Source organism: Dreissena polymorpha, chromosome 5 (genome assembly GCF_020536995.1).
Source record: "Dreissena polymorpha isolate Duluth1 chromosome 5, UMN_Dpol_1.0, whole genome shotgun sequence".
NCBI lineage: Eukaryota > Metazoa > Mollusca > Bivalvia > Myida > Dreissenidae > Dreissena > Dreissena polymorpha.
This window is the reverse complement of record NC_068359.1, coordinates 25418506-25437579: the sequence shown is the minus strand read 5'-3', so window position 1 is coordinate 25437579 and position 19074 is coordinate 25418506. Positions and strand designations below refer to the sequence as shown.

Below are 19074 nucleotides of genomic sequence, written 5' to 3'. Positions count from 1 at the left end.
GAAATCAGTTACATTAATTACATTAATGCACTGTATGCTGTAGTTGTCAAGTGTGATTTTCACACAAAGTTGTCTAATGAAATGTGTCGCGTTCTGAGAAAACTGGGCATAATGCCTGTGCGTAAAGTGTCGTTCCAGATTAGCCTGTGTAGTACGCACAGGCTAATCAAGGACAAAACTTTACGCCTAAACAAGATTTTTGGTAAGAAGGGACTTCCTTTTAACGAAAAATACCATAAAAGCAGAAGGTGTCATCCCTGATTAGCCTGTGCACAGGCTAATCTGGGACAACACTTTACGCACAGGCATTATGCCCATTTTTCTCAGAACATGGCTCAGAATTCTAATGCAATGTTGTTTCTCAATAAAGGATCCCATCCCCAAACACATAATGCACCTTCTACAGGTAAAACAGTGTGCGTCAATGATGACTTTGTGTTGTTTCCTTCTTAAGTTGGAATTCCAAGCAAATTGTGATCTTTTGTTTTTTTTAGCTACAACAATGTACAGTGTCCCTAGAAATCTGTGAAGTTGAGTTGAGTTTAGCTCAATTGCATAAAAAGCCTATGACTTACTGAGATGTTCTTAAGTCTGTTTTCTTGGTAAAACCAGTCCTGGGTGTCTTAAGAGAGAATCATAATATAACACGTCCAGAGTGGGGATTGATTTGTGCCATGACCTCCTGACTAATAGGTGGTCACCATAACGACAGAAAATGTTTGGGAATAACTATTATTAATTATTTTTTTACTTTACAGATTTCTTGGGACATTGTTTAGAATTTGGTTTATCAAATATTTTTTGTTTATTGTAAGATTGAGAGAGTTTTACTAGATTTCTGGCAATTTTTGTTTACCATTCTCATTTTTTTCCCCAGAGAAATATCATATACTTTTGAGATTTTGATTTATATTCATTTATATTATTATGTTTTGTTGACTGGTGTATTTAGATGCAGATATTTTTTTCCTGTACTTTTGCTTTAGCTAGAAATGTATTTTGATCGACCGAATTGCTGTTCAAACATGCTCAAAGCATTGGTCACGTCACACTGTCACGATTGTTTGCTGTGACTACACATTATATACACAATCTTGGTGATTGATCTTGAAATCATGCACACTAGCATCCATTTTAGCCACGCATGTTGGGTAATCCTCGTCAATTGTGAAGCACAAAAACAGTTATGAACATGTTGGAAACATTCCTTGCTCATCCTCATACTGTCATGTAGCTTACCGGGTAGGTTTGTTCAAGGTTGTCCATGCTTCCTTCATTCATGCGTCTGTGCCTCTGTCCAATCTTATCTGAAATTTAACGTCATCACTTTTCGGCTTATTTTGACGTAACGTAACACAAAACATCACCATTTGTCCAGGAAAAACTTAAGAGGTTAAAGTTCTACTACAGTCATTACTTTGCTTGTGCAGACTGTTAATTCATTGTTTGAGGCAATTTTATATCATTACTTGTCACAAATATTCACAATGTGGAGACATTGTGCTGGCAGGCCGCAGTGCAGTTTGTGTCTTTGGGAAACTATGCAGCTGTAGACACTGACACACGGTTTGTTGATTGTCTCTTTATACAACAACAGTAGATACTTATAGGACAATACAATTGGGACACTTTATATGTCAACTCATAGCGTCTATGGTCTGTATATTTGGATATCGTAGCCAATGTCGTGACAGTGTGACTTGATGTGCAAATGTATGTCATGCTCATACAAGACAAAGCAGTTGTTTTACAATATTACAAATATGATGTTGTATGTCTGTGTAATGATTTGTTTACATTTCAGACTTAAATATAAATTACACATAATTGTAAACTTTAGAGCTCAGTAGCTGTATTTTTTAAATATAAATACAAATAATTTGAGACATTATAACTTTAAGTACTCTTGTTAGAAATGTTTGTTTGACATGCTTTCTAGTTTCAGAAAACTTGGTAAGCTTTAAGGTCATTTGCGGTCTAAATTCTGAGACAAAAAAGGTTAAAAAATGTTTGTAATGTGCCAAGAAACATTTTTATTTGAAACTAGTCAATTTTCATAGTTTGTTTTTATCAGCTCACCTGACCACATAGTGCTCTAGGATGAACTCTTATGGTCAGTCACTCTGTGTTTGCTGTCAACTCTGTCGGTCAACTTTGTCATCACCAACAATTTGTGTGGAAAATCCCCATCAAACTTGGCAAGAATGTTCTTGGGATTGCCCTTTCTTTTAAAACATTTGAATATCTTACAAATCTGGTAGCCATGGCAACCAAACGGTTAAAAACAGGAACACTTCTTGTCCAAAACCACTTGCTGGATTTAAAAATAAATATTTCTAACAAATGTGCCTAGGGTGGCTCTGTATTAAACTTCTTCAAAAGATTTTGATTGATAAAAAATTGCTCCAAAAACGCAACTGAGTTTTCTTTAATAAAGAATATTTATTAAAATAATCTTCACATCTGCAACCACAACTTCCAACTATTTTTATTAAAATCATTTTGTTTTGAGTCTATCAGTATGATAAGTTTTCAGCACTAATCTCCAAACATATGCCTTTATGTCAGGTGAGCACCTCATGACTGTCTTGAATAGCGCTTTTGTTTTAAATCTTGGAATGTTTAGATGAAACAAATTTATTTCTTAATTTCTTATATAAAGATTGTCATGTAATTCTAATACTAAGTGTATCTAGTGTTATATTTTAGCGAAAGTATGAATAAAATTGTACAATTTCATTTACCGGTAAATGTATTTTAATCTTAAAAACCTCCATACTTTGTTACTTTAAATATCAAAAGATGTATTTACTATTTTGTCACATTGTTATTTTATAATTCTTTTATTTTCCATGCCATTTTTTTTTTCATTATATCAAATGTTTGGACTTGACTTGAGTTTTTGTTTTGAAGTGACTTAATTTCGAGAAGAACAATGAGTTATTTATTTCTGTTTATACTTTTTAAACTTCAGTCAGGTGTTTTTCTGTCTCGTTGTTTATTAAGGGGCCCTAGAGCCCAAATTCGAGGTTGATATTTTGTCTTAACTTTATAAAAATTTACTCAAATAATAATTATGTGGAACCCAGTCATGTTAATTAAATAAAAGTACTTATTGCCAGAGAGGTAGTCAGTGTCATGACTACCATGTATGTCTGATATGACTTTAACATGTTATTGGACCCAATTCAGCTTATGACATCGCAAATATGAGAAAAGACATTATACCAACCTGGTACCAGTAGAGCAGCATGCTACTGTTAGCACCGTTCTTGGAAAACTGGGTTTTATCAAGGTGCGTAAAGTGTCGTCCAGGTTAGTCTGTGCAGTCCACACTGGCTAATCATGCCACTGTCTGTCTGTCTAGACTGGATTTTGTTTAGGAGAGACTTCCTTCAAACGAAAAATTCCATATAAGCAGAAAGTGATGTCCCTGATTTGCCTAACAGCATAATATGTTGTCCTTCATTAGCCTTTGAAGACTGCAACACTTTACGTCTGGGACAACACTTTACGTCTTGGACAACACTTTACGTCTTGGACAACACTTTACGTCTTGGACAACACTTTACGTCTTGGACAACACTTTACGTCTTGGACAACACTTTACGTCTTGGACAACACTTTACGTCTTGGACAACACTTTACGTCTTGGACAACACTTTACGTCTTGGACAACACTTTACGTCTTGGACAACACTTTACGTCTTGGACAACACTTTACGTCTTGGACAACACTTTACGTCTTGGGCAGACACTTTACGTCTTGGGCAGACACTTTACGTCTTGGACAACACTTTACGTCTTGGACAACACTTTACGTCTTGGACAACACTTTACGTCTTGGACAACACTTTACATCTTGGACAACACTATACGTCTTGGACAACACTTTACGTCTTGGACAACACTTTACGTCTTGGACAACACTTTACGTCTTGGACAACACTTTACGTCTTGGACAACACTTAACGTCTTGGGCAGACACTTAACGTCTTGGGCAGACACTTTAGGTCTTGGGCAGACACTTAACACAAATGCATTAAGCCCAGTTTTCTCAGAACGAGGCTAAACTGGTAACCATGTTTCTGTGTGTTTCAGCCGTCTGCCGAGATGTATGAGAAGGCACACCTCCACTACAACAAGAAATCTATGAAAGTCTGCTTCTGGTACGTACAGTTGATCTACTTGGTTTGTCTTTGTTTGTTTTGTGTATCGTTTGGATGCATTAAGCATTCCACTTGTATGTACGTAAGTACAACCCAAAGCTTGTGTTTTTAACTCTTTAAAAACAAGTGAATCTTGATCAAACTTTCACAGTTGACTGACTTTTATGTGTAGTGGATCCAAAATAAAGGAATTTAGGCTGCAATATTTTCTAGCCGAGTTTAACTTATAAACATATCTGGGTTTTTTTTACTATTGAATGTTTAGTTCCCTGAGGCTTGTGTGTTTCATCTTCTCTTTTACTACAGGGTGGATCTTGCTTAAATTCTCAGAGTTGAATAACCTTTATGTTTATATGATCTTAAAAAGAAAGAAATTGTGGCTGTAATAAGTTTTGTCAGAATTATGGCCCTTTGCTGTTTTCCAATTTACAATATATAGTCCCAAATTAAGTGTGTTTTTGACTCCCCTTTAAATAAATTTGGATCTTTCTCAAACTTAAATAGTTGAATGGCCTAAATTTGTAGATGATTGTAAGAAAGGCATCATGGCTGCAAGAGCTTTGGCAAAATTGTTGCCGTTTGTCTGTTTTTAGCTCACTTGAGCAAAAGATGCTCTTTTGAGGAGCTTTTGTGATTGCATTTTGTCCCTTTTGGTTGTCCTTCTTTTGTAATGCGTCATGCATTGTCAAGATTTACTTCGTTAGTACTCTAGAGGCCACATATATTGTCCAATCTTCATTAAACTTGTTCGGAATATTTGTCCCAATTATATCTTGGACGAGTTTGAAAATGGTTCCAGTTGGTTGAAAAACTTATATGGATATAGTAAAACCTTGTTAACTCTCTAGAAGTCGCATTTATGTTCCAATCTTTATAAAACTTGGTAAGCACATTTTTTCTAATGATAGCTCGGCTGAGTTTGGAAATGGTTATGGTTCCTTGAAAAATATGGCCGACAGGGTGTTTGGCATTTTTTCTTATATTGCTTTAGCAAAACATTGAAAACACTCTAGAAGTCACATTTTAAGTCCAATCTTCATTAAACTTGGTCAGAACATTTGTTCTAATGAAATCTGGGCTAAGTTCAGAAATTGGTCCCATCTGTTGAAAATCATGGCCGCCATTGGGCTGGGCATTTTTCATTATATGGCTTTAGTAAAACCTTGTTTACTCTGTAGTTGATATTTTGGCCACATTTGCAAATGGTTTCAGAAACATCTCAAAATTTGAGAGTCTCAGGTGAGCGACCTTTGGCATCTGGTTGTCTTGTTCCAATATGGAATATATATTCCAATATTTATACTTTTGTAAACTCCTCATTAACTACTGGGTGTATCTAGCTTAAACTTTCACAATAAATTACCTTAATGTGCATATGATCGGAAGAAAAACTTATTAAGACTGCGACAAATATTGGCTGAATTATTGCCCTTGATCTCTTTATCCACTGTAGAATGTTGAAGTGGATTTTTCTGAGTGCAAACATGTGTTGTGGGTGTATCAGTGTCTTGGATACATTTCTGGTGGTAATTGTAAACATTTATTTCCCCTTCATTTCGTGCACTAAGGTCAAGGGTATCTTTCTCCGTATTGTACAATAGATAATATTTTTCCTATGACATATTTCACAGTGTTTATGTTAAAAGTCTATTGACCAACTACCTATAAAACATACTGCTAAAGCTTTTTTAAAAACCTAGTGGCAAACGGAGAAATTGCTCAATTTTAGCAATTTTGTCTTTTGCAACTCCGTTTATACATGTCACCTGCTGCAAGACGCAAAAATGTGTGAGCAGGCACAAAGGGTTGAACTTATGGTAAGCTGCAGTATTTCAGTGTGCATCATGTTTATTCTCCACAGTTCCTGGATGCAGTATTACCTGATCAAGAAGAAGGAAAGGTTGGAACTTGAGGCTAAAATGGCCCGAGCAGTGACGCATCACACCAATCGCATACTGAAACTGTGCCTAGAGGAATGGATGGTAGGAGCAGATTAGCTCACAGATTAGCCTGTGCACACTGCACATGCTTATCTTGGACACAGCTTTACACACATAACCTGTCTTGTGAGAGTGCAGTAACTTTTTGTTATAACTCAAACAGAAGTGATCCTACAACACCCCGTGGTATTAACCCATTTATGGCTAGTGGACTCTCCCATCCTTCTAAATTGGATCAATTTATTTCCCAAAGTAGGGATGTCTAGTATATTTATTTCTATGTTTAGAATATTTCTCACAGAAATTCCTTTAAGCAAACAGCGCAGACCCTGATGAGACGCCGCATCATGCGCCGTCTCATCTGGGTCTTCGCTGTTTGCCAAGGCCTTTTTTCTAGACACAAAGCATAAATGGTTAAGCTTCATACCATTGCTATTTATTAGAATAAATTTAATTGTTTGTTATTTTATAATGATATTTATTTCATGCAATATTTTGTAAACAAAATACAGTGCAAAACTGGGAAACAAATGTTACTTCTAGAAGTTTTGACTTCATTAAGATAGAATAATTACAGATAAATAGAATATTAGGTTAGAAGTCATGGTTAAAAAAATAAATAAAAAAACACAATATTTAATAGTGTGTTTTTCTTCAAATGTTCTTTTTCCTTTTCAGGAATGGGTGAAGTACAGAAAAGGACGTCAAGCAAGTAAGAACATTTAGTCACAATGGTCCTGTATTTTTTTAAATTGGTTAAAATACAATTGAGGTTGGTTTGAAAAATGGATAAATGAACAATATTATCCAAGCAGTTGAAACTTTTTTAAAAGACGGTGGGGTGCGATTTAGGAACTTTCACACGCTTTTGTATAGTCTTTGCGAAAACCAACAGGATTGTGAAGGTATGATATAATATTATTCAGAAACTGTTCTAAGGGGAACTTCTTCTTTACTCTGCAGGCTGCAAGTCAGTCAATTAATGAATCACTACACTTCATTAACATATACAGGGTGGGAGTCAGTCAATTAACCCTTTTTCACTCAGAAGGAAAGTGAGAATTAGCTGAATAGGACCCTCTTATTACCTCCACATTCCATAGCTAGTCAACCAAGCGAATACGTTTTTTTTTATCGCTCAATTAAGACCAATTTGGGCTAGAGACACCTGTGCAATTATCACTCCTATCGAATCCTCCAAAATAAGCTCTATTAACTGTAACACTTATTAGGTTATTACGCAAGAAATATGCGTCCTTAACAAAAAAACTAAAATACATAAATAATATTCATTACAATAAAAAGGTATTAATTACACTCACGTACTAGCACGCGTGGTAAATTCGAAACATTAACAAATCGCGTTTGTTAACTCTTCCAAACAAGTGTTTGCAGTATCAGAACAAAGATATTTAGGGACATATCTATAGGACCTATTAACAAATAAAGGAATTAGACTCCAATCAAATATTTAGGGACATATCTATAGGACCTATTAACAAATAAAGGAATTAGACTCCAATCAGCCTTAATTGCTCTCTTTCGATTGTAATTAGTATATCAACAAAAATTATGAGGAAAATCACTTTCGTCTTTGGATTACTGTCACTCTTACGACGGTGGGCATTATTTTCCCGCGCGACAAGGCAATGGCCATTGGGGAAGCTTTTCTTAAGTATATGGGGGGCGATGGTCGCGCGGCCACTTCACCAGATTAACAAAGGTCTGATCTTTTAAATCAGTAAAGACTATCTTAACAAAGCCGAAAAATTCACCTACAACAAAAACAAATACGATTTTAAATTTACAGTAAAATCTCCCCAAGCGAAAGGAATTATACATGTCCCGAAAGGAATTATACATGTCCCGAAAGGAATTATACATGTCCCGAAAGGAATTATACATGTCCCGAAAGGAATTATACATGTCCCGAAAGGAATTATACATGTCCCGAAAGGAATTATACATGTCCCGAAAGGAATTATACATGTCCCGAAAGGAATTATACATGTCCCGAAAGGAATTATACATGTCCCGAAAGGAATTATACATGTCCCGAAAGGAATTATACATGTCCCGAAAGGAATTATACATGTCCCGAAAGGAATTATACATGTCCCGAAAGGAATTATACATGTCCCGAAAGGAATTATACATGTCCCGAAAGGAATTATACATGTCCCGAAAGGAATTATACATGTCCCGAAAGGAATTATACATGTCCCGAAAGGAATTATACATGTCCCGAAAGGAATTATACATGTCCCGAAAGGAATTATACATGTCCCGAAAGGAATTATACATGTCCCGAAAGGAATTATACATGTCCCGAAAGGAATTATACATGTCCCGAAAGGAATTATACATGTCCCGAAAGGAATTATACATGTCCCGAAAGGAATTATACATGTCCCGAAAAGCGTGAACATTACCAAGATCATGCAAGAATTACAAGCCAAAAAACAAATGTAGGATCTGTCCATAGTGGGGTAAATAATACTTTTATTACTGTCACATTCAAAACCGAAAACGTGCCAACCAAATTACTTGGACTAAACGTTAAGCCTGCGCTGCAATCTTACATCAGGTGCCAAATGCCAGATGTTCGACACGCCGAGCTAAATTGCAAGAATAATGCCAGATGCCCCCATTGTGCAGGAAATCACACCCATGACACGTGTCAAAACAGATCTAACAAAAAATGTGCGAATTGCAAAGGTAATCATAGCCCGGCTTACAAAAATTGTCCCACTTACCTCAAGTACGTTATGAAGATTCAGGAAAAAAATCTTAATGAAACAAACAAATACATCAATAATAACCATACTAATGCCAAAGCTACAAATCTAGAGAACCTAGTAAAACTTCTCAGTCAGTAAAACAGAATTAGAAATCCTAGCTATTCTGAAAGATAAATTGAGCGAGAGCGACGCTGACCCCAGCAATGACCCCACTACAACAAACACAATACTGCAAACATCATCAACAGCAGCAACACCACCAGAATCCCAGCAACAACCGCAAGGGTCCGCCATCAGCCAGCAATCCCAACAAGTACGAGACAAACAAACTATCATCAACCACAATCATCTCACACAACCACGCCAGCGCCACCAACAACAACCCTACCCCTATTACTACAACAAAGGGCCATATAATAGCCGCAAACAATTTCACTACCATAGGGCTATGCTCACTCATACACCGTTATACCTGCCAAATCACGGAGCATGGAACACATGGGCCCCCCCGCCCTTTTCCGGCCTTCGCCAGGAACATTTACGGTTACTATTAGGCAGTTGTAATAACTAGATAATATAATTCATTCTCTCAAGAGGCATTATAACATGCTAAGGCCCTCAAATGTCTGCGACTGAACATAATTTATTATAACTTAACAAACCTAACCGTCATGTCGTGGAATGCCCGAGGGATAGGAAAACAAAATGAAAAAATGTACGAATTACAAAATTATATTAACAAAAACGAAGTACATGTAATCTGCCTACAGGAAACCAACTTCAAAAGCACTCACCGGCAAGTTCATCTTAAAGGGTACCAACCACCAGTTAGATCTAAACAAAGAGACAAAGCGATAGGCACTGGAGTAGCAATTTATATAAAAGAGGGCATACCTTTTACTGAAAAAGAAGTCAACCAAGAATGCCCCATTGAATCATGTGCCAACACACTTTACATGACTAAACACCAATCATACCGTATTCAATGCGTATATGCACACACTAAAGATAATACCACCAAAAACTATTCTAAAATATTTCAAAAAATGAATTACAGAAATAGTAATATTATTGTTGGAGATTTCAACTTAAAACACCCCTGTTGAAACCCTGAGGGTGATCCACGATGTGACGATCATGCCGAAAATCTCTTGAAATTTCTTAATAATAACAGCATTAACTTGATTAAAGACGGCCAGGTAACGAGACTGGCTGACCGCGAAGATCACCGCGATAGCGCGATCGACCTTGCCCTTATTTCATCCCACCTCCAACCGATAAGCGAATTCAACGTAATTGACGATTCCTTTGGCAGTGACCATCTTCCGATATTAATAAACCTTAAGCTTAAAATACAAAATACCCTCCCGTTCACACAACACAAATGGAAAATTAACAAGGCCTCACCTGAGCAATGGAATAACTTTAAAACTCAGTGTGATAACAAATTCACCCATAATCAAAATTACACTGATATCAATACTCACTTAAAATCATATGTAACCAAACTTAAGACAGCGCTTAATAACTCCATCCCTGTTGTAAACAACATAAACAACAAACCCCAAAATATTAAACGCTCTGTTCCATGGTGGAATTAGGAATGCGATGACGCCATTAGATATCGCAAAAAATGTAGGAAAAAATGTATCCGCATCAAAATAGGACCTAAATATGAAAAATTAAGAGAAGCCCGCATAAGAGTCAAACAGATCATTAAAAAGGCAAAAACAGATAGTTGGAATGATTTTTGTAACAACCTTTTATATAAAACAACTTGTAATGAACTATGGGATCATGTAAATCGTATGCAAGGCAGACCTCCAACTATAACACCTATTTTTCGCATAAATAACCAAATCCTAGTCACTAATGCAGAAAAAGCCTCTGTGCTGGTCCAGGGTTATCAAAACATGAGCAGTGATGAAGGCTACTCTGAAAATTTTATAGCAAGAAAACAAGATATTAAAAATGAATTCCCTGACTGGCTACAATCTACCAATCAGGTCAAAGTCCACAAATACAATGCTCCATTTAGCATGTTTTAACTCGAAGCGGCTCTCCTTACTTGCAAAAATGGCGCACCGGGCGACGATAACAGTAATAACAAAATTCTTAAACAGTTGCCGATATCCGCGAAACAATAATTAATTATCCTTATTCAATAAATCTTGGGCAGAAGGTACTCTCCCTGACCAATGGAACGAGGCCATAATTATTCCAATCATATAAGCTAATAAACCAAAAGATTCCCCAGCCTCATATCGACCCATCTCACTTACCTTTACCAAACTTATGCAGAAAATGATTAAACCGAGACTCTGCACATACTTATAAAAACACAATAAAATTTCTTAAGTTCAATCAGGCTGCAGATCGAACGATTCTTGCGAAGATCATATAGTCCGCTTAGAAGCCGATATAAAAAAAGCACAACTTCTCGGTCAAACAGTGGCAGCCGTGTTTTTGGACCTGACGGCTGCCTTCGATAAATTATGGAATGAGCATGCTATTCAGCTTCTTTATGAATTAGGAATAGAGGGCACCATGCTTAAATGGCTAGCAGCGTTCCTTAAAACCCGTATAATCAAGGTGAGATTAAACGGAGAAACCTCCGAGACTGTGGAAACTGTTAATGGTTGCCCCCAGGGTAGTGTACTGTCGCCGATATTTTTTTCAATTGCTATGAACACGTTTGAAACAGCAATAAAAGAGCAAAACTCTAAAAACATTAACGACCAAATACAATTATCACTCTTCGTAGAAGACAGCGCGATATGGGCCGCATCTAAATCATCGACATTAGCCATTCAGAAAATACATGCGGCCCTAACTTCGATAGAAAACTGGAGCAAAAAGTATGGTTTTCTTATAAATCCAACAAAAACTCAAGCCATTTTATTTCCTGCTTGTACACGCAAATCTAAAAAATATATCAAAATCCCGCAACTCACGCTATGCGACATTCCACTTCCGTTCCTCGATAACATAACGTTCCTAGGAATGACATTCGATAAACAACTAACATGGAAAGACCATATATTTAACTTGATTACTAGTTGTCAAAAAGACCTCAATTTTCTAAAAGCAATTCAAAGACACAACTGGGGAACTGACAAAAAAAACCTCATGCGTGTATATAAAGCCACTATCTGGGCAAAAATAAGCTACAGTAGCATTGCATACCACTCTGCTAAGGACCCACTATTTAACAAACTGCAAGTTATCCAAAACACAGCACTCAAAATTATTACCGGTACACAAAAAACAACAAGCACCATAGCACTACATATGGTATGTGGAATGCTCGAAATTAACCAACAAAGAGATATTAACTAATTGAAATATCGCGCACGAACGGCCTCAATGGGGAGCAACCTTCCAATTAATGAGAATGTTACAGAAGATCCAGCTTATTTTAAAACAAAACATAAAAAGCGATTTGGACTCCCATATGCTCAGAAAGTGCTTGCGTTAGGCAGTTACTATCAAACTGACAAAATTACAACACAAGCACCCAATTACTCTAGCCTTAGCACACTCTCCAGACCTGACATCGACTTGCAACTCACAACTCTGATAAAAAATCCGACAACGACCCAGAAAGCGGTTCTATAGCCCAAACTCACATAACAAATAACTATTCCAATTACATCCAAATATATACCTATGGAAGCAAAAATGACGAACACAAATTAGCCGGCGCCGCATATGTAGTATATAACACACAAAATGCTATCATCCATCACAGTAAAGTAAAATACACAGAACACCTGACTATATTTACATGTGAATTAGCCATAATAAACAGGGCGCTAACTTGGCTGAACGAATTAGAAACTCATGAACTATCTAATTACGTAATTATATCTGATTCACTCAGCGCTTTGCAAGCGTTAAAAGCATGTACATCCAGAACGCGACCTGACTTAATATATTCAGTGTTAAAGAACATAACTAAATTAACAAGTAAAAACATCTCAATTTAATTTCTTTGGATTCCGAGTCACATAGGTATTTTGGGAAACGAACATGCTTACCAACTCGCTAGGGTAGGATCACATGAGGGTCTACTTTCAAACCTACACCCTAGCGCAATCAGGAAGTAATAACGAACAGGACCACCGCTGGTCAATTTACTGTTCAGATCATGATTTTCCGCTATTTAAGAACCTAAGTCACAAGATCAACATCTACAGTCCCATTAAACAGTAAGATAGAGCATACACATACCTGAGGCTGAGGGTGTCATGGCTGCATGGGGACTATTACAAACCTGTCAACTGCCCGCAATGTAACATTCCTAATACGTTTGAACATCTCTTATTTGTATGTCCGGCATATACAACGCCTAGAGCTGAGCGGAGGTGTACTAGCGGCTTACAAACCAACATGTAATAGAGATCGCAACCTATTGTTGATGCCGCCCAACGAAATCGCCCCACAGGTGCGGCCTCATGTGTTTAAATTCCTGCGTGACACAGGATACCTTGATAAATTATAACGCGCGTTACTTTACAAAGTATATATCTCACACTATCTTTAAGGACAAATATTACCGCCAGCCTATGTTACTCTTTCCCCAAGGACCCAATTAACACAATTACTACAGTTCAAACCATCTATAACAAACTAGACTAATTATAGCCCCATTCTGTTCAGCGACTAGAGCAGGAGTAATAGCAGCGTACAAAAATATTATTGTAATTGATCGCGGTCTACTGCTAATGCAGCGGAGCGGGATAGGAGACACTTGGTACCTAGATAAAATATAAATATACTAGTCTAATCACGTACATGAAAACACATCGCGTTTAAATCGTACAAATAAATAACCCGGCAACAAGAAACTATTGCGAATGCTTCATTAAAGAAAACATAATCCTCAAGTACTTCGCAGTAAGGTACCACGACGTGGGCATTTACAGCAATGAACACAATAAATACATCTCCACATTCCTGATCTATTATATAGTAACGCATATATTGGAATCAATACTTCTTTAAATACATAGAAATAATAATTAATTTAATATTTAACCAGTACCTTGAAAAAGAAGCACCAATATATACAGATATAGACTACTTCGAAGCCTTAAACTTTTTATAATTACCTCCCCTGCAATGCAAAATATATAAGAAAACTCGCATTCTATGAACAATAAAAATCTCAATATTCCTTTCTCCGATTTTTTTTTTCTGGTGAAATTCAATTTAAAACTAACTGCATATCCACATTTAAGCAATAAAATAAGCGATAAAGATCTAACAGGCATTCTAAAAAATCTCCCGTTTTCTTGTATAAATTACCTCCCTTAAGCTTAACGGAATATCAAAAATACGTATATAGACAAAACGTGTACCCTGCAAAGCGTGATTATAAACCGCGTGCCCGTGCCACTCGGTCTCCAATGACTTATTAAATAAAACTCAAACTATCTAGACACACCTCGACTAACTACAACCCCGGTAAATAGGTAATCAGGATAAATATACATGTAGGAAATTAGGGACAAAACAGTCATAGACTAATATAACCTGTATATTGTCTAATTATAACCCAGAACAACACTGTCAAATGTCTGGAATAGATTTTTGTGAGAATTACGATGTCACACTGTGATCTTCAGGCTACAGTATAGCCCTCACATAATTGAAACCAGACATCTACATATAAGCTGGAGAAGATTCAATTTACAATTAAACATGATAAATAGCAATGTATGAGTCATATACTGAATACCACTACCAAATGACTGTAATAGATTTTTGTGAGAATTACGATATCACATTGTGATCATCAGGCTACAGTATAGCTCTCACAAAATCGAAACCAGTTATATACATAGCTGAAATAAATTTAAATGAGAATTAAGAATCTCAGTACAACATCAACAACACACAATGCTAAAACGACGGAAGGGTACGTTTTCCCCAACACGCAGGTCACTCAGCCTTTTTACGACCGGAGGGTACGTTCCCCTTAATACATATGTCACTCGGCCTTTTTCGACCACTATGGATAAGCTCTAATTCTTCTTTTAAAACCAAATATAGTTCTAGATAACAAAACCCAGGGTTCCGCGAGACCCTTGTTTTCCTTCTCTCAAGCTGTAAACAGCTACCGACTACGAAGGCAGGGGAAAGCACACAGGCAACATACTTCCACGCAGTATCGGAAGATATTAAGTGCGCACGTGGGCAAATCACATTTACTCACAGTACAACCCCTATAGGTATAATGTTGTAAATCAATTTGATAAGTAAATAATTTTTCCCATATGCACACTATTAAAGCATGTTGGATGGAGCGTGTCGGCAGGGCTAGTAGGGCGCGCGAAATACCATCTCGTCCGTGCACTCTGGCTCTGTTGAAATGACCCACCCATCATGACCAAAAAAAGAATGGTGACGGTTTTTGTTTTTTTTTGGTTCAAAATTAAAATATTTTTCCCTGAAAGATCACAGGGGCAGGTCCGCACATAAGGCAGTCGTGAAGACGCAGCAAGACCTGTAAATAAACTCTGACATTCACACACTCATTAATGTATCACTTCACCTCATTAACATATAAAGGCTGGGAGTCAGTCAATTAATGTATCACTACACTTCATTAACATATAAAGGCTGGGAGTCAGTCAATTAATGTATCACTACATTTCATAAACATATAAAGGCTGAAAGTCAGTCAATTAAATCACTACACTTCATTAACATATAAAGGCTGGGAGTCAGTCAATTAATGCATCACTACACTTCATTAACACTTAAAGGCTTGGAGTCAGTCAATTAATGTATCACTACACTTCATTAACATATAAAGGCTGGGAGTTAGTCAATTAATGCATCACTACACTTCATTTACATATAAAGGCTAGGAGTCAGTCAATTGATGTATCACTACACTTCATTAAAATATACAGCCTGGGAGGCAGTCAATTAATGTATCACTCCACTTCATTTACATACAGTCAAAACGGTCACTTGAGAATAATGGTCAATTGCAGACAACAGTAATTCTGGATTCCCCCCAACGAAAATCACTCTATACTACACTTGAGAATAACGGTCAATTGTCCATAACAGCCAATGGCCAGTATATTTTTCTCCGAAAGTCATGTTTGAACTGGAAACAACGGTCACGCGTCAGTCCTTTCGAGTCGCGAAACAGGAGCACGTAACAATAGGAATGTGAATTAGTAGCAATTTTCGGCGGCATTAATAGTGACAAAGCATGCGGGCGTGACAAATTCAATAGATCTTTATTGCTGATAAGGTGTTAAAAACAAAACTAAGCTGGCGAGTGTTGCTATAAGAAGGTGACAAAAGGATTAGCGATTGTCTATTCTGGAAAAATCTACATTGAATTGCAATTTTAATAACAAAATTAATATTTAACATTATGTTGGCGTCTTTGCTTTGAATTAGAATGATACAGTTATACCGTACTTTCGGTTTATGACAGTGAATCTGCTTTTACACTTGTTAGGACGTGAAGCAATGACACGTGACAATCTTTATTTAAAAATACATCCCAATGAATCTTATATAAATTTTCGGATGTACGAGATGCATGAGTAAACAACAATTCTATGGTTAATACAGTAATATATATTACCAAAATAGTAATGAAAATAAATTCAATTCATATGACATTATTCCGTATTATTTAATAAATATTATTTATGTTATGACGCTTAGTTATCGGCAATGAGCCTTTGGTTTACATTGTATGCGAACGACTGGGTGGTTTAACAACTTAGCAATACTACCAACCATCTAAAAAAGTGGTGATCCAAGAATAGCGGTCACTTGTCGACAACGGTCACTTTGACCATTTCCCTTGACTGTTCTCAGTTTTGACTGTATACAGGCTGGAAGTCAGTCAATTAATGTATCACTACACTTCATTTACATTTGCAGGTTGGGGGTCAGTCAATTAATGTATCACTGCACTTCATTGACATATAAAGGCTGGGAGTCAGTCAATTAATGTATCACTGCACTTCATAAACATATACAGGCTGCAAGTCAGTCAATAAATGTATCATTACACTTCATTTACATTAACAGGCTGGGAGTCAGTCAATTAATGTATCACTACACTTCATTAACATATAAAGGCTGGGAGTCAGTCAATTAATGTATCACTACACTTCATATACATGTACAGGCTGGGAGTCAGTCAATTAATGTATCACTACATCACTACACTACATATACAGGCTGGGAGTCAGTCAATTAATGTATCACTACACTTCATATACATAATTACAGTAAACCCACGAATATAATACGTCCTCTTGCATAATACGCACCCCCGAGTTTGGTCCAAATTAATTGGTAAAAAGTGAAAATCCGAGTAAATTACGCACTTAAAAAATCAGTGTCCAAAATCAGCCATTTCCGAAAAAATGTGTCAATATATTTTTGTATTGTGAAAATAGCAAATCAATTTGGTGTTGTCAACTATCTGTTTCACAGTAATGCCCCGGTATATTGATAGGGATGTGTTATAGTGCTGTTGTTATGACAGTTGCATAATAAATATCTCTGTCTATTGTTTATATTACCATTGATTGTTACCGTTAACACACGGGCCCCTTGCTGACATCCGGGTCAAGCAGTCATAAATACAAAAGAAAGAAAAAGAGACGCTTGTTTTCACATTTAATTCAATTTGACAATATTCAGGACGATAATAATTATAATGATAATAAAGTAATAAGAACGCAAAATGGTTACTTCCGTTTTTATAGTTGTCTAGATGAATTAATTTTTCTTTTTTCAAGTTACAAACTCGATACTTTAATATTACTTAAAATACAACTAAACCGCTCGTGTTTTTCATGATTTCTTTAAATAAAATACGCTGCTGTCATTAAGGCTAGTTTGGGAGTAAAAAACAAATTAATTAATTATCACCTTTCAATTTAATTTGGCAATCAGTAGACAGGTGTAATAGACTCTATTAGCATCATAAAACTAATTATTTAATTATCACTCTTAACTTCAAAAATAGTAAATATGCGGTAGCAAGATAAATAGTGGTCAGCTAAGAAATATTTATTTACAGGTACTGTCAGTTGTTTTTTTTTTCATTAGCTAATCTCTTTATACGACTTAGCGTCCAGTCGCTATTTTGTAGGCAGACAACTGTGTATTCAAAGTATACAGTGTCTGCACATGAATGACCCAACATTATCCGATAGCTCCTCCTGTTCTCACGTTTCATTTGACAACGTCATTTCATGTGTAAGCTAGCTCAATGTTGATTGGCCAGCTACCATGCGCACTTCAATAACAATAAGGTCAAGCCATGTCTCATAATCGGGTACAGACCGGTTTCGTTTTCGAATGGCGAACACTTTCATTAAAACTAAGAGACAAATATAGAAAACCAGTCTGATATAAATGGCGGATGTTTTCAATGAAATTTTACTACATTTTCGCATTTTCACAAATAAGATTTTTATTGAGCCAAATTCTCAATATTTTCGCAAATGACTCAAATGGCGAACGACAGCGCGAGCCCAGTTGCACCCCTTTGATGTAATGGTGTAGTTCAAAATGGCTGCCACGAAGCGAATAAAAGAGATTAAGTTGAAAATTTGCACAGGAAAAATTATGTTCTGCTCTAAACTCGTATATTATACGAACCCCCTACTTTAAGAAAAAATCGGCAGGTAAAAAAGTGCGTATTATATTCATAGATTTACGGTATACAGGCTGGGAGTCAGTCAATTAATGTTTGACTACACTTCATTAACATATACAGGCTGGGAGTCAGTCAATTAATGTTTCACTTCACTTCATTAACATATACAGGCTGGGAGTCAGTCAATTAATGTATCACTACACTTTATTTACAGGTTGATTTATTGAGATGATTTTGATTTAGAATAAAAAACAAACACTTAACATTTTCCCCCCCATAAAATGTTTTTTAGCTTGGCTGTTTTCGGAGAAAACCCGAGGTATTGTCATAGCCAGCTTGTTGTCCGCTGGCCGCGTCGTGCTAAAACCTTGACATTTTGCTCTAAAATCAAAGTGCTTCCACCTACAACTTTGAAACTTCATATTTAGATGCACCTTGATGAGTTCTACACGCCACACCCATTTTGGGGTCACTAGGTCAAAGATCAAGGTCACTGTGACCTCTAAAAAAAAAAATCTGACAAGCTTTCATTTATTCAAAACTGCACCCGCAGCCGAGCATTTGCA

General features: G+C 36.5%; 1 protein-coding gene across 6 annotated transcripts in view; it reads left to right on the top strand.

Annotated features, from left to right (window-relative positions):
* The window catches only part of LOC127881460 (dynein regulatory complex subunit 6-like), a 70896-nt gene that overhangs the window by 9653 nt on the left and 42169 nt on the right, over positions 1 to 19074 (top strand). For 4 of the 6 annotated variants that reach the window (XM_052429354.1, XM_052429359.1, XM_052429358.1 and 1 more), the window contains 4 exons: positions 371 to 406; positions 4102 to 4169; positions 6031 to 6151; positions 6788 to 6821. In XM_052429354.1, the coding sequence (XP_052285314.1) occupies positions 371 to 406; positions 4102 to 4169; positions 6031 to 6151; positions 6788 to 6821 (259 nt within the window). The remainder of the gene's footprint in view (positions 1 to 370; positions 407 to 4101; positions 4170 to 6030; positions 6152 to 6787; positions 6822 to 19074) is intronic. The other 2 variants (XM_052429357.1, XM_052429356.1) reach the window with 1 other exon arrangement.